Here is a 14457-nt window from a genome sequence, read left to right on the forward strand (position 1 = left end):
ATGAATTCATTGTGAAGGGCTTTTCCTTCTGCAGTCAGTCCCTGCTCCCTCAAAATAGTCCCCCGGAATGAGTCCATTGTGTCTCTATGTGATTCCGTGGCTGAGCAACACTGTTTTATGACCAGCGTGAACTGTTTGATTCTAAGCAGACTTCTCATTTCTGCTAATTGTCATCAGGAGAGCAAAATGAACAGGGAGGAGAAAGGAGTGGTAGGGAGAACGAGAATTAGCCCATTCCCGACTCAGTCGGGAATTCTCTCTCTCTCTCTCTCTCTCTCTCTCTCTCTCTCTCTCTCTCTCTCTCTCTCTCTCTCTCTCAGACTCTGAAGACTCTACCAGCTGCCCCAGAAACCTAAGTTATTATTTGAGAACCCCACCAAGCAAACATCCTTCCCTCATGAAACCAGATGTAGATTCCGAGGAGGTAACGCTGGCCTGAAGCAGCGACATTTGGGAAAAAGAAAGAAGAAATGAATTTTCCTAATGAGGCTTCCTCAGGCCACCATTTCATGCTATAGCTGAAAGAGAGAGATCTTGAGGTGCTGAAGAATCTCAGTGTGAGGAGTGGGTTAGGTGCCAGATATTTCATAGAAGTGTCTGTTACATTTATAGAGTGGACACTCACCCCACCAACATGCGTAGAACTGTGCATGTTACACAGACGTCAAATACATACATGGAGACACACAGCATATGCAAAATCACATACAGAGTTAAGGGCTGCATGTCTGATGTCAATAGGGATGAATTAATTTCACAGCCTACTTCTCCCATGGAAGATGACCTCCTTCATGCAAATACTCTGTCACTGAAATTAGATAATATAGTATTAAGTCACTGCACAGTCTTGAATGAGTTATTGAGTCAGCATAACCTGTCTATGGGTCATGTCTCTCCTGGAGGGGAATCCAAGGCTTGTGAATGCTGTAGTGACGAAATACGAGATTTACAGGCTGAAAGAAGCATGGGATGTATTCTGATATCACTTTCTCTAATATACTTTAAGATACCACATAAAGATTGAACTATCTAAATTAGCTGGTATGCCTTAAACCCACGCTTTATTATGAGGCCAGGAATACGTCAGCAAGACAAAAAGCCCATACGCTTGTTTTTTCTCTTCTTAAAAGCTTATCAAGTTACAAGAGAAATTCTTAACAGGTTTACACACACGCGCGCGCGCACACACACACACACACACGAATGCACGCACACACGCTCACACGCGCACACACACGCACACACACCTTTCCTCACAACTGGAAATCCCTTCTGTTGTACTCAGCACCCAACGACGTAGTAAAGCATCATTCTACCTTTTTGCTGATCAAACACAGATGAAGTGCTGAAATCCATGGTAGCCTGTCTCATCGTTTACCATAAGAAGGGCAAAAATCAAGCAGGGTTCTGGGGAGAAAACATCATCTCTCACGCTGCAGCCAACACGTCAGTCGGCTTCTGCATCGTTGGCTGAGGCTCCCTGTTGGAGAATTAAGTGTGCATTAGATCTGCAGGTTGCCTTCAAGGCCAACGTCAAAAAGAGGTAAAAGACTCTTCCTATAATATCTGTGGGGGAGGAAGAGTTACTCTCAGAGTCCCATTCATCATCTATACTCATGTGTGAGCGTTACACACCCCTCCCCCAAAACGGAGAGACCGTCCAAATCCTAAACTAAAACAGTCTCCGTGGGGGTGCCTACCTTGGATCTGGGCCAGGAAAATGCTGCAGGTCTCAGAGCTTCAGCGGCTAGAAGGTTGCTTTAAACCAATAGAAACCTCAATGAGTGAGGATTCACAGGACCAGACGGAGCATGTGCGAAACTGCCGGCGCAGTCTGCGTTGGGGCTGTTTGTGCTTGGCGGAGTGAGAACTGCATTTGGGTCACGTGAGCAGAGAGGGGGCCATCTCAATGGAATTGGACGTAAATATTGTAGCTGGAGGCTGCAGGGCACGTGCCCTGCAGAGCAATTATGCGCCTGTGCTGCTTTTCTTCAGGCTCCCCGCAGTGGTTCCTCCTGACCGGGAGACTTGTGGGAGGGGTGTGGTATTTGTGGTATTTGAACGGTTACATGCCAAGGTTCAAATATCCGTGCAGACTAAATCAAAACAGTCTGCAGTCCCAGGGGTGGGTGTTACTGCATCATGCATGAAACCGGACAAGGCACCAAATGTATGCCTTTGAGCTGAGAAAAAGGTAGCAGATTCATTCCCTTGGCTCAAAAACCTGAGGGGGAAATCTGGCTCCTATTTGCATGCGATGCCAGCACTATCTGCAGCTAAGCGAAAACATCTATACAGCCCATTTGTGATTTTAGGGAATGAATGCATTCCACTAGTGTTTGGGACTTTGTATCTATGTGTTTGTGCACATGTGTGGGTGCATGTGTATGTGTGCATATGTTCGTAGATCGACCAGAGGTTAATCTCAGGGATCTCTCTTCAGGACCACCTTGTTTTTCTAGATACAGTCTCAGCCTTGTCACATGCCTAGGATGGCTGGCTATAAGCCCCAGGATTCTCCTATCTGTCCCCCCATTGCTGGGATTGTAAGTGACATTCCCTGGCATTTTGTGTGTCACTGATAATGACAGATCTTTTTTCTTTTTAACTAACAAATATTTGCATTTGGAAAAAATGCAGAAATAATTTTTCTCTGCATATGGTTATTATTAATAATTTTTGTGGTACTGACAACTGAACCCAGGCTTCATGTATTAAATAAGAGCTCAACTACTAAACTGCATTCTTAGCCTTTAAAGTTGTTTTGACACAGCAGTCTAATCTATTGTCTGTGTTCCTCTGTAGATAGATTCCTTTCTTATCTTTTGCCTCATATTTTCTAGGTTCCTATTTTTTCCATTAAAATAAAAAGAAAGATCTCATTCCCCACTGACAATGCTACTACTCACTCACTAATAATATTACAGTCACTTAATAAAACTAGCACTCAGTCACTAGCACTATTACTCACTTCATAGTACTATTACTCATCAGATTATTAAGTTCTCAACGATGTTATTAATCACTTTCCTTTCTCATATGGGCTTCTTCCTTCCAAATACTCTGCATCATTTGACTTAAAAACACAGGCAGAGACTGGAAAGATAGCTTAGTGGTCAAGTTCTTGTTTTAGCATGTTTAGAGTTCAGATCCCTAGCAACTATATAAGTGGTGGGTTGATGTGGCAGTCTGACTGTAGTCTCAGTGCTGGGGAGGTGGAGTCAGGATTTCGGGAGCAAGCAGGATGACTAGAATATCCGGGAGCTCTGGTTTCAAGCGAGAGACTATGACTCAATTATAAAGTGGTGAGCAAGCAAGGGAGACACCCCAAGTCAACTCTGGCTCCCACATCTATGTTCAAACGTGTTCACTCACACATACATGTAACAAGCAAACACACACACACACACACATACACACACAGAGAAACACAATTAAAATTTAAGAATACATCCAGACATATGCTTAGTAACCCAGTACTCAAATACATTCCATAGGTAAATGTCTTTAATTTCCCAGCACCAATCTCTTATATCAGTGATGTAACATAACCAAGGGTTGATGAGAACAGATTGGGGAATCCTATCTATTATTATTTTTTTGTTGATGTGACAAAATGCTTGAAAAAAAGCAACTTAAGAAGGAAGGGTTTACTTGACTCACAGTTTGAGAGTGCAGTCCACCATGGCTGGGAAAATATGTTGGCCAGAATTTGAGGCAGCTCGCCATATTGCATCTGCAGGGAGCAGAGAGTGATGGATGCTGATGATCAGATCACTTTTTTATTCAGTCTGTTACCCCAGATCATTGGATGGTGCCACTCACAATTAGGGGGTCTTCCTACCTTAATTGTAGGACCTGCCATTGTAGAAACTGCCCAGCAGTTTGTATCCTAGGTATCCTATCAAGTTGACAATCGAGTTAATCAGCACGTGGAGGGAAACTGCTGATTGTAGCAGCAGATACCCAGGGAGGGGAGGCTTAAGTCCTCCGAACTGGCAGGCATTACTAGTACTCAACCCCTAGCAAGAGAACAAGCAAGGGTTTCGATGGCTCTCCCTTGCATACATTTGATCATGCATCCACTCACCGTTACAAGAGTCCTGTGTTTCAGTCATTTCTAGAGGCACTGAGCACGAAGATATGAGCGAGATAGGAAAGGCGCAACATTCAAATGAGCTCCACTTATGGGTGCAACTTCTGCTCTTGTCTGTGCTGGAGTCACAAGGATTGGCTTTGCCTCCTGCCTTGAACCACTAGGACACTGGAGCAACTTTGCTGAGACACAGTGACAGATGAGCTAGGCGGTGCAGGATCCTGGGTGAGGAGGGACAGCTGAGGTCAGCCTGCTGATTCTCCTACCCATCACCTGGAGAGTTTCTAGGCTGTTATACAGAGTTGGGTGGTGGGCTTAGTGGTCTTCAGAATGGGGCATGAAAAGATATCCATGTTAATGAGAGATACTACAATAGATGGAGTCATTATAGGCTTGAGGAGAGAGCTGACACTAGTGAGATCTCCAGAGATCTACAAGGATAACACCAACTGGCAAACTAAGCAATAGGGGAGAGACTACATTAATAGCCCCTCCTTGATGATAAGGTTGATGACTACCCAACATGCCATCCTAGAACCCTCATCCAGTGACTGATAGAAGCAGAGACAGATACCCACAGCTAAACACTGAACTGAACTCCTGGAACCTAGTGACAGAGATGGAGGAGTGATGAGCAAAGGGGTCAAGACCATGCTGGTGAAACCCACAAAGACAGCTGACAGGACAAGGAGGAGCTCTTGAACCCCAGACTGATGGCTGAGAGGCCAACAGGGGACTGATCCAGACTCCATGAATATAGTCTCAGTGAGGAGGCCTCAGAAATCACTGGATCCTTGGGTAGTAGATCAGTGTTTACCATGGTGTATGAATGATCTTTGGGAGCCCATTCCAAATAGAGGGATGCTCTCTCAGCCTGGACACATGAGAAAGGGCCTAGGTCCTGCCCTGGATGAAATGACAGACTTTGGAGATCCCCCCAAAGAGGGCCTCACCCTCCCTGGGGAATGATGTGGGGATTGGGAAGGGGGCTGGGAGGAGCTGGTGGAGGGACAAGGGATGAGGGGTGGGAGAGGGAGCTAGGATTGACATGTGAAGCATTCATGTTTCTAAATTAAATAAAAACATATATTGAGGAAAAAAGAAAAGATATCCATGTTCAAATCCTGAGAACACATGACTATGACCTTGTTGAGGGAAGGAGCCTTAGCAGCTATAATGAGGCAAAGGAGCTCTGTTTGAACCAACCTCAGGGTTTGTATTGTTCAAAGGGACACTCAGAGGGAAGAGGGGGGAGAGCGTGGAGCAACACAGCCTCCAGCTAAGTGTCATTTGCAGCCACCAATAAGTTGACAAGGCTGGGGGAAGAGGGAGAAGAAGGTAGGAACCCACTGTCTCCTAAACCTATAGAATGAATTGGACTCTATCAATACCTTGACTTCGAACTCTTGTTCCTAGACTGTGAAATAATAAGTTTTTGTTGTTGTTATAAGCCACTAAGTTTATGATAATTTTGTTATAATGACTTTAGGAAATTTGGGGATCAGAGAAGGAGCCCCAAAATAAAATGCCCCCAAACCAATGCAGTGGGAAGGGGCATATACCTTGTATTCATTTGTCAAGCTCACAGGGCCTGGCACTTTAAGGGGTAAATGTACAAAAATCACACTTTAATAGACCTGAAAAAATAAACAATATAATCTTCTGTAACTTATCTCATAATGTTAACCCAAGTTTCAAAGCAAAATTGTTAAAAGTAGAAATGATCGAAATTATAAGGTTTTAAAAAAAGAACACATGATTACTTTACTCAGATGTTTATAATTTATAGGATATGTTTATAGTTGGCAAACTAACTTTAAAACAGTTACCACTCCAGTTTGACGTTTGCTCACATCTACAGCCATACCACCCTAAACACACCAGATGTCCTCTGACTTTGCTCAAGTTGATCCCATGTATAGCAAGACCAACCTGTGGTTGCAGATTTAGGGACTGCTGACATGTTTTATTGCTGTAACTGTGTCTAAATGGCATCCTTGCCTTAGGGCCTGTTTCTGAGGCCCTGCATGTAATCCATCACTCTGGAGATGGATGCCGAAGGATCAGGAGTTCAAGGTTGCTTTTGGCTGTATAGTGAATTCAAGATTAGTCTGGGCTACTTGAGACTCTATAAAAATAAAGCAAAAGCCCAAATGGTACTTCTCCACTAAAGGTTAAACTCTATACAGGCCTGTCATCTATGCCTACTCCGTGTCTCTATAGTACAACACAGAGAGGGAACCAGGAAGATTCAGTGAGTGATGAATCACCAAGGTCTTGTTCATTGACAAAGTGGCATTAAAACCTACTAACTGCTGACTATTGGGACAACCCACAAGAAGGACTTTCTGATGCCATCTTCCAATGTGAGCAAGAGGATGAGCATTAGGAGTCCTGATGTGCTGTTGTGTTTGCACCATGTTCTAATCACATGGCCACTTCAGGCCAATGGACACAGGTTTTCATAAGTCCTATATTTTACCCAGATGAAACCAGAACGAAGCAATGTGCTCAAATAGAGGACATGTGAGCTATGTTGGGCGAGTGTATATAGTGCCTAAGTTTGAGAGACACTCACACTCAGTTGTGAGCTGAAATCCCACTACAGCATATTTCTGGCTATACAATCCTGAACAAATTACTTCAGCTATAAATAAGTCACAACATAGTATAAATAGTATAAAATAGTCACCCCATTGGGACTGTTGTAATGTACATAAAGTGCTATCAGAGAAGCAGGGTTTGCACTGGTCTTAAGGAAATCTTGTGAATTTATTTATTCATTTGAAAAAAACTGTATTGTTACTGGTTTTAGAAGTGTTGTGCCCAAATTCTGAACCCCAAAATCACCAAGAGACCCAATCCGATGCAAAAGCAAAGAGTCTTTAATTTTATGAGTTAACTCAGTTTCCCTGTCCATCCAACACAGTGGGTGAAGCAGGTGGGAGGCCAGGAGGGCTCTCCAGCAGCAGTGGGGCTGGGAATATATTGGGGTAGAGCAAGGGGAGTTTCTGGTGTCTGCAACAGTCTCAGGACTGGTGCACTTCCGGGCTTGGGCAACCTGCCCTGAGCTGATTGGTCAGCTGCAGCTGCAGCAAAGTTGCTCGGCCTAGAGGCCCTCCCAGGACAGTTGCTACACTCTGTATTCCAGAGCCTGCCAGCTAACTTCTGATTGATTCCTTGTCACATGGAGGTTATCTAGCTTCCTAGGGACTAGAAGGCCTGGAGCTCAACACATGTTGCTGAGTCAGAGGTCTATGTCTTACTGGGTCTTTTCTGAAGTGTGTTGTAGCTGCCAAATCAGAGGGCTGGGTGAGGGTCTGGTCCCTTCAAGACAATCATCTATCATTATCAGCTTGTCCATCTATCCTTGTTAATTAAAAGTAGACTCAAATGAATTCATTTGGTAGGTTAATTATTTGTAACATTACCAGTAAATATCCATCTCGTCTGATAACTGAAGCTGCAACTTATAAGAACAAATAGAGTTCTCTTCTATAAACTTTTCTTCTATAGATTCTGAGAATGAATGGAAAGACTTTGGATCTATTAATGCAAATATTTCAGCAGGATATCTCTTGTTCCTTCTTTATTAAGTAGACACAACTTTAAAAGACAGGGATAACGAATAAGAATAAATTAAATTTTATGGTAACAGGCAAGTATTGTTTTTGCTAAACTTTTAAATTTTAAACTTCTTTTTAATTTTATGTAAACAAAAGCTAATGGCTACCTAGCACTTTGGTGAACATTTAGTCCATCTTTTGGTCAACATTTCTTCATTTAAAACTTATCAGTGAGGTTTATGAAATATGATTTTAGTTATATTTCTAATGAATTTGACTGTGTTAGGCAGCTTTCTGATGCCGACAAAATGCCTGATGTAGACAACAGCAAAGGAAAAAGGTATATTTTATCTCATATTTTCAGAAGTTTCAGTCCATGGTCAGTTGATTCCTTGATTTGGGGACCTATGCATCACCATGCAAGAAAAAATGTGACAGAACAAACACTACTTATTTTGTGGACACCAGGAAACAAAGAAAAAGGCAAAAGCCAGAAGCCCAGTGTCCCCTTTAGGACATGCACCAATGATGTAACTTCCAATCAGCAGGCCCCACACCCTAAGGAGTCCACTGCCTTCCAGTAGCACACAAGCTGGTGACTAACTCTTCAATGAATGACCTTTTTTTTTTTTTTTTTTTTTGGCTAGCCTACCTTTCCTGGATAAAATACGGAAAAGAGGTTATGATAATTGGATTTAATTAGGCTCATACTGGGTGGCGGTCTTTCCAGCTACCATAGTATCCACTGCTCAGAAAAATTGTGGCCTTTATTTTCAAATCTCAAATAGATGGCTTTGAATTATTTTCATTTTCTGAAGTGCATTTGTTTCATTAGATTCCTGTGGAAGCCTTGAAGATTTGAATCCACTTACGTCTGGACTGTAGCCACTTCCTCAGCAAGACAATAGATTTGGGGGGAAACACAGGAAACAAATGTGGGAAAAACCCAACCCACAGCACGTTCAGAGACCTATGTGGATGGTGAATTTGCTGAACATCCCCCAAAGTGTTTTTAAAAAGTTCTAATTTAGACCACACATCCTCTACTGTACTTTTAGCTTGGTATTGCTGGGTCAAGTTCAAATGAAGTCTTGTGGTGTGAATTAAGTTAGCATTGTATAGAGGGTTGGTTCCAGCAACATCATTCCCCCATTCTGACCCTTCTTGGAAGCTCTGAAATATCCAGAACAATATTTTTTCTTTGAGTTAATTGTTCTAGAGGAGGCCCTTGAAAAGAATGTAACTGAATTTGGCTCTCCAAATTTTCTTCCAAGGTTGCCAAGGTAATAGACTGTATCTACCTGAAACAAAGGGGGCTCTACTTATGGTCTGATATGGTTTTGCATTGTGTGTTTTAAATCCACTTCCTTCTCAATAGTTCTTTTTAAGAAACAGTACGTGTGGTGAGGTTCCAAACTGGAGGCTGCATGAAGTGTGAATGTTTGCTGATACCCAGTTGTCAGCTAGACTACATCTACATTCTTGGTTGTCAACTTGACAACATCTGGAATTAACTAAAACTCAAATGACTGGGCACAGAAGCCAATCAAAGATGGCGCTGAGGGGAAGTCAGATAGGCAAGTCCTGAGTTGTTTACAAAAAAAGATCATTGGTTGCCTAGATTGAACCAGATGAGGCCACTGCATGAATGGCTCATGTTTACTAGGTAAAGTGTAGGTTGCCTAGGTGTGTGATAGGCTGACCTTTAAAACCATTGACTGGCTGTTTTCCCAGCTCTGCAGTTCTTTCCTTTAAAAGATGCTTGCTGTGCAGTAATAAATGAGTTCCTGCTTGACTAGACTCCTGCTGTGTCTGATTGTCTCTGGGAGGCTGGGAACAGGGGAGCAGCACACTTACTCTTCCTTGGACCCAGCTCAGCCTTCAGTGGTTGGGCTAAGACCCTGCCTGTGTATGGTTCCACAACCTGGGGCATGGAGGACCTAAATCTCAGCTGAAGCCAAGAGTATCTCAGTATGGACAGCTCTAACCCTCAGTATGGACAACTCTATTTTCAGTAAGTAGGGAGAAGAAGAAGGACCAGAGAGGTTGGCCAAAGGTGAAGTGAAGGAGGAATGGGCTGAACCATCCGGCCCAGATAACTTCAGACACCCTGAGTCCCCCCACCCCCACCCCCGACTTCCAGGAGCAAGGAGGCTGGGTCCCCCTATACTGCCCTCATGGAAAATACTCGGGACCTGGACTCCTGTGAAGGACTGGACAATGGCAGGTCAATACCTGGAGGCCTGGTTTATGCAGAGGCCTACCCAATCAAGGAGGGATGGAAGGAAGCAACCAGGACCCCCCCCCCCCAAGCCTACCCGGTAAACTTGGCCTCTGGACCAGGCAGGACTCTAGACTGGTATCCCTGGGAAGCCAAGGATCTTAAAGAGTTCCCTAAGGCCATTCCAGAAGATGGCCCTAATTCCCCTTGGGCACAGACCCTGTTGCAGGATAGTTAGCGCCTACCATCCGTGTGTCCCTAAGGACTGGCTGGATGTGGCTAAGGCAGTCCTCCCTAGTTCTCAGTTTATCAAATGGTGTGCCTTTTATAAGAAGGAATGTAGGGTAAGAGTTGAGGCGAATAGACAAGCCAACCCCACCAATCCTATTACCTGTGCTATGCTGTTGGGAATGGGAGACAGTTACTCCACGGCGGTTCAGCAAGCAGGGATCCCTGGGCCATATCAGGATCAGGTGAGGCAGGCTGGCTTCCGCCTGGGCTAAACTGGATGATGGACCTACTGCGTCCCCAATAGCTGGGGTGAGGCAGGAGCCCGGAAGCTTTTCCGGGACCAACAGAGTGTTTGGGGCAAGCTGCCACCCGGAGACCTCAGAAAGTGAAGAGCCCCAACAGTTAGCCCCCCAATAGTTGGAAAATTACTAAGCTGTCCTGTCCTTGGACGTGAGCAGCTACACTTAAACATCTTCCCCTGGTGGTCCTCAAGGACTTGAAAATATTTCCCAGACCTCAGTCCTCAAGGACTTGGGAACATTCCCCAGACCTCAAGGTTCCAGGTCGGTCACAAGGTTCACTCAGGGCACAGACGTTGCCTGAGACAGATAACGAGCCAGTCAGCCAGACAGCCACAAGCGTAGGTGATTCATGAAGGTCTGGCACCAACTTCCAAACTCCCCTTGTACCCCCATCACCCCGTTTGCGGTTTTAGGCTTTAAAAACTTGCTGTAATTTCTGCTCGGGGTTCACTCCTTCCCAAGGCTGCTGAACCCCGGCGCGCCGGCTTAATAAAAATCCTCTTGCGTTTTGCAGCAAACTTTGGCTCCCTGGTGGTCTTTGGGGTGAGGGTCCTGAGAGAAAGACTGAGGGGTCTTTCAAAAGCAATTTATCAGGCTGCTGATATGGGAAGGGATGAATAGGGATCACAGAATGACCTGCGTGGAATTAAAAGACAGTTCCCTGAGCAGATGGGTGGTAGCCTCCCAAGATGTAGGTATCTGGCATCACTAAACCCAGTCTCTGGCCCTGGCCTCACAGGCACAGATGACTGCCATGATGGAGGCCATCACCCAGGCCCTAGCAACCCAAGGTCAAGGGTCCTCGAGGCCACTGGGAAAAGGGACATGCTTTAGATGTGGGCAAGAGGAACATTTTAAAAGATACTGTCCTCAACACTTCTCCCCAACAGGCCAGGAGAGGCTAAGCCCCCCTCTAACCCATGCCCTTGGTGCAAGAAGGGATACCACTGGAAGAAGGACTGTAGATTAAAATTTGACCTGGAGGGGAAGCCTTTAAACTAGAAGAGGGGCAGCCTCCAGCCCATTAAAAAAAGCGAGGAAGCTTCTCTAAAGGTAGAATTAAGATCTCATACCCTGACAACACAAGCCCACTGGACTGTCCCCTTTATTGAAGGACTTCATCCCAAAACAACCTTTTTTATGGGCGGTAAGAAGTTTCACTACTTGATAGAGACAGAGACAGACAGGACAGTATTCCGGGAGGAGGAAGTACCTTCCACCTGGAAGCTTCAAACATTCCACCTGGAAGCTTCAGGGTTCCTGCTTCATGGAAGAGTCTACCAGACTTTCTGCAGGACACAGAAAAATGACTGACAGACTGCCAATGCAGATGGACAGCCTGAAATTTCCTACTTTGCTGAGAAGTCTTCCAGACACACTATGGCCTATGGGCTGAAGATGGATGCCCCAACATTACAGAGGAACTTCGGGTGACTGTCCAGGTAGCAAGATGTCTCTGTCAGTTCTAGTGTTTATATATTATCCTTCTGTGGTCTTTGATAGAGTTGAAGGCAGATAGTTATAATTATAGTTTTCCTTAGTTATGATAAAAGATAAGCTACATATAGAACTTTGGACTCACAAGGATGGGATGGATGATATTTTCTTTAAATCTTGCTGAATGTTGATAAGCACAATATTATAACTGTGTTCTTACTTGATAACTGCTAAGTTATATATAATTTGACTATGTTAAAGTTAAGACCTTTCTTTTTGTTTAGACAGAAAAGAGGAGATGATGGGGAAGTCCTGTGTATATGTCAATAAAGCACTGTTGGCCAATACGGAAGCAAGATAGGTGGGACTAGGAGTCCAGGAGGACTCTGGGTAGGAGAAACACAGGGAGTCATCATGTAGCCCGCCAGAGAAATAAGATGTCCGTCTGGTAAGAGAAATACTTAGATGGGTTAAATACTTAAGTCACAGCTAGCCAGTAAGAAAAAGCAAGGCCAACAGCTTCATAATTAATACAGCGTCTTGTGTGTTATTTGGGGACTACAATAGGGCAGAGCCCAGGCAACTGGTGGGGAAAAACCAAAGCGGCTGGTAAGGAAAAGGCTTCTCTCTACAATATGTCCCTTAGTGATCAAAGGCCTTACTGCCAATTTGCTGGGACAGGACGTGCTAGGTCAAATGGACGCTGTTGTGACCACAGATCATCGGGCCTTTTATGAGGATATCCTGGAAAAGGAAGAGGCACAAAGGGTGGGAAAGGACCTAAAGAGAGTCACAGAGAAGGGTTTTTCAACCCCCACAACTACAGGGGGAGCCTGAGAGGTCTATCCGGGTATACTCCCCAATTATAAGGGCTACTGCCCACCGAGTGTCCGCCTGTTGGACACTGTCCGTATGGGTGGAGCAGTGGCCACTGACTAAACCTAGGCTGCTAGCACTCCATCAACTAGTGGATGAACAGTTAAGGCTGGGACATATCCACCCTTCTATGAGCTCATGCAATATCCCGGTGTTTGTAATTCAAAAAGCGTTTGGGACTTGGTGCATGCTCCGAGATTTGTGCAAGATAAATGAGAGGATGGAACCAGTGGGCACCCCCTTAAGGGTATGCCCTGGACTCCTGCTATTCCCACAGAATATACATCTATAGTAACTGATATTAAGGATTGCTTCTTTTCTATACCACTACATCCAGAGGACTGTGATAAATTTGCCTTCTCTGTTCCTTCACTTAATTATTCCAAACATAATCAATGTTTTGAGTGGGTAGTGTTACCACAGAGAATGGCTAATGGCCCAGCCTACTGTCAACAGTATCTTGCTACTCTCTTAAGGCCTACGCTAAAGTCAAAGGATTCAATAATACATGCTTATATGGGAGATTTAATTTTGGGACATTGGGATCCACCATATCTGGAGGGCTTTGTGACACAGGTGCTCCAATTGCTTCCAAAGGGGGCTTTACTGTTGTCCCAGAAAAGGTCCAAAAGGTGCCCCTGTTCAAAGTACTTGGGTCACACCTCACACTGACAGACTAGCCTGCTTAAGTCTGTTCTGGAGGTGCCCGAATCTATGACCCTGACCCAGCTCCAGCGCTTACTGGGGGAGACTAATTGGCTGAGACCCTGGGTGTCAATCCCCACAGAAGACCAGGTACCCCTGTACGCCCTGCTAAAGGACAAGGCATCTCATGATAGTATAACCATGACAAAGGAACACTGCGAGATACTCCTTGTCTTTCAGAAGGCCTTGGACAAATGCTCTCTAAGGAGGTATTTGGTGACTAGGCCCTTGTCCCTCTAGCTGTTTGCTGGAGCCTCCCTGATTGCAGCGGTTCTAACCCTGGAGGGGGAGCCATTGGAATGGATCCATACGTCCTTGGGAGGAACACCCTGGGTCTACTCTCAGGCAGATCAGCTCGCTGACGCCATCATAAAGGGCACACAAGCCCAGAGACACCATGGGCTGGACCCCCACACCATTGTCTCCCTCCTCTGAATGGCAGGTGTTGAATGGCTTGCTCAGGCTAACATCTGCCTTGCTCTTCCCTTAGAAGAATTTATAGGGAGTATTGACTGCCATTATGGGCCTTCCAAATGGGCTCCTCTTTTATAGAGACTCCCCCTTAAGATGCCTTCCTTGTTCTCAACCAAGCCTATTCTGGAAGCCATTTGTATCTTCACTGATAGGGGCTGAGCAGGCTCTACCTACTTTGCCTTTAGGGGATACCAAGCAACATCAAGCCACCAAAGATTTCAATCCTGCCAAGGTTCTGCCCAATATAAGAAAATACTGGCTGTGATGTTGGCAGTACAGGACATCCTTGAGCTCTACAATCTTTTTTCAGACAGTCTCTATGTGGTTAACTTAAAATAAAAAGGGAGAATCAGCCTCATTTACAACTAGGAATGGCTTTATTTACTATTAATATTTTAAATTATTCTAAGGGAGCAACTGACTCTAAGTTCCCAAGTTAGGGTCAAATGGAAAGACCCTCTAACATCCCAATGAAGGGGCCCAGACGCGTTATTTACAATGGGAAGAGGATTCGGATCTGTCTTCCCCATAGGGGAGGAAGCACCCATC

At 44.8% G+C, this 14457-nt stretch overlaps 1 protein-coding gene across 1 annotated transcript in view; it reads right to left on the reverse strand.

The window, feature by feature from the left end:
• Ankrd55 (ankyrin repeat domain 55) overlaps positions 1-1938 on the reverse strand; it is a 99777-nt gene extending 97839 nt beyond the window's left edge. Inside the window, exons 1-2 of the mRNA XM_013125432.3 lie at positions 1701-1938; positions 1317-1480 (exon numbers count right to left, since the gene is read on the reverse strand). Coding sequence (XP_012980886.1) covers positions 1317-1371 — 55 coding nt within the window. The 5' untranslated portion in view covers positions 1372-1480; positions 1701-1938. The remainder of the gene's footprint in view (positions 1-1316; positions 1481-1700) is intronic.
• Between the last annotated feature and the right edge of the window lie 12519 nt (positions 1939-14457).

This window comes from Mesocricetus auratus, unplaced genomic scaffold (genome assembly GCF_017639785.1).
Source record: "Mesocricetus auratus isolate SY011 unplaced genomic scaffold, BCM_Maur_2.0 Super-Scaffold_100020, whole genome shotgun sequence".
Classification (NCBI taxonomy): domain Eukaryota; kingdom Metazoa; phylum Chordata; class Mammalia; order Rodentia; family Cricetidae; genus Mesocricetus; species Mesocricetus auratus.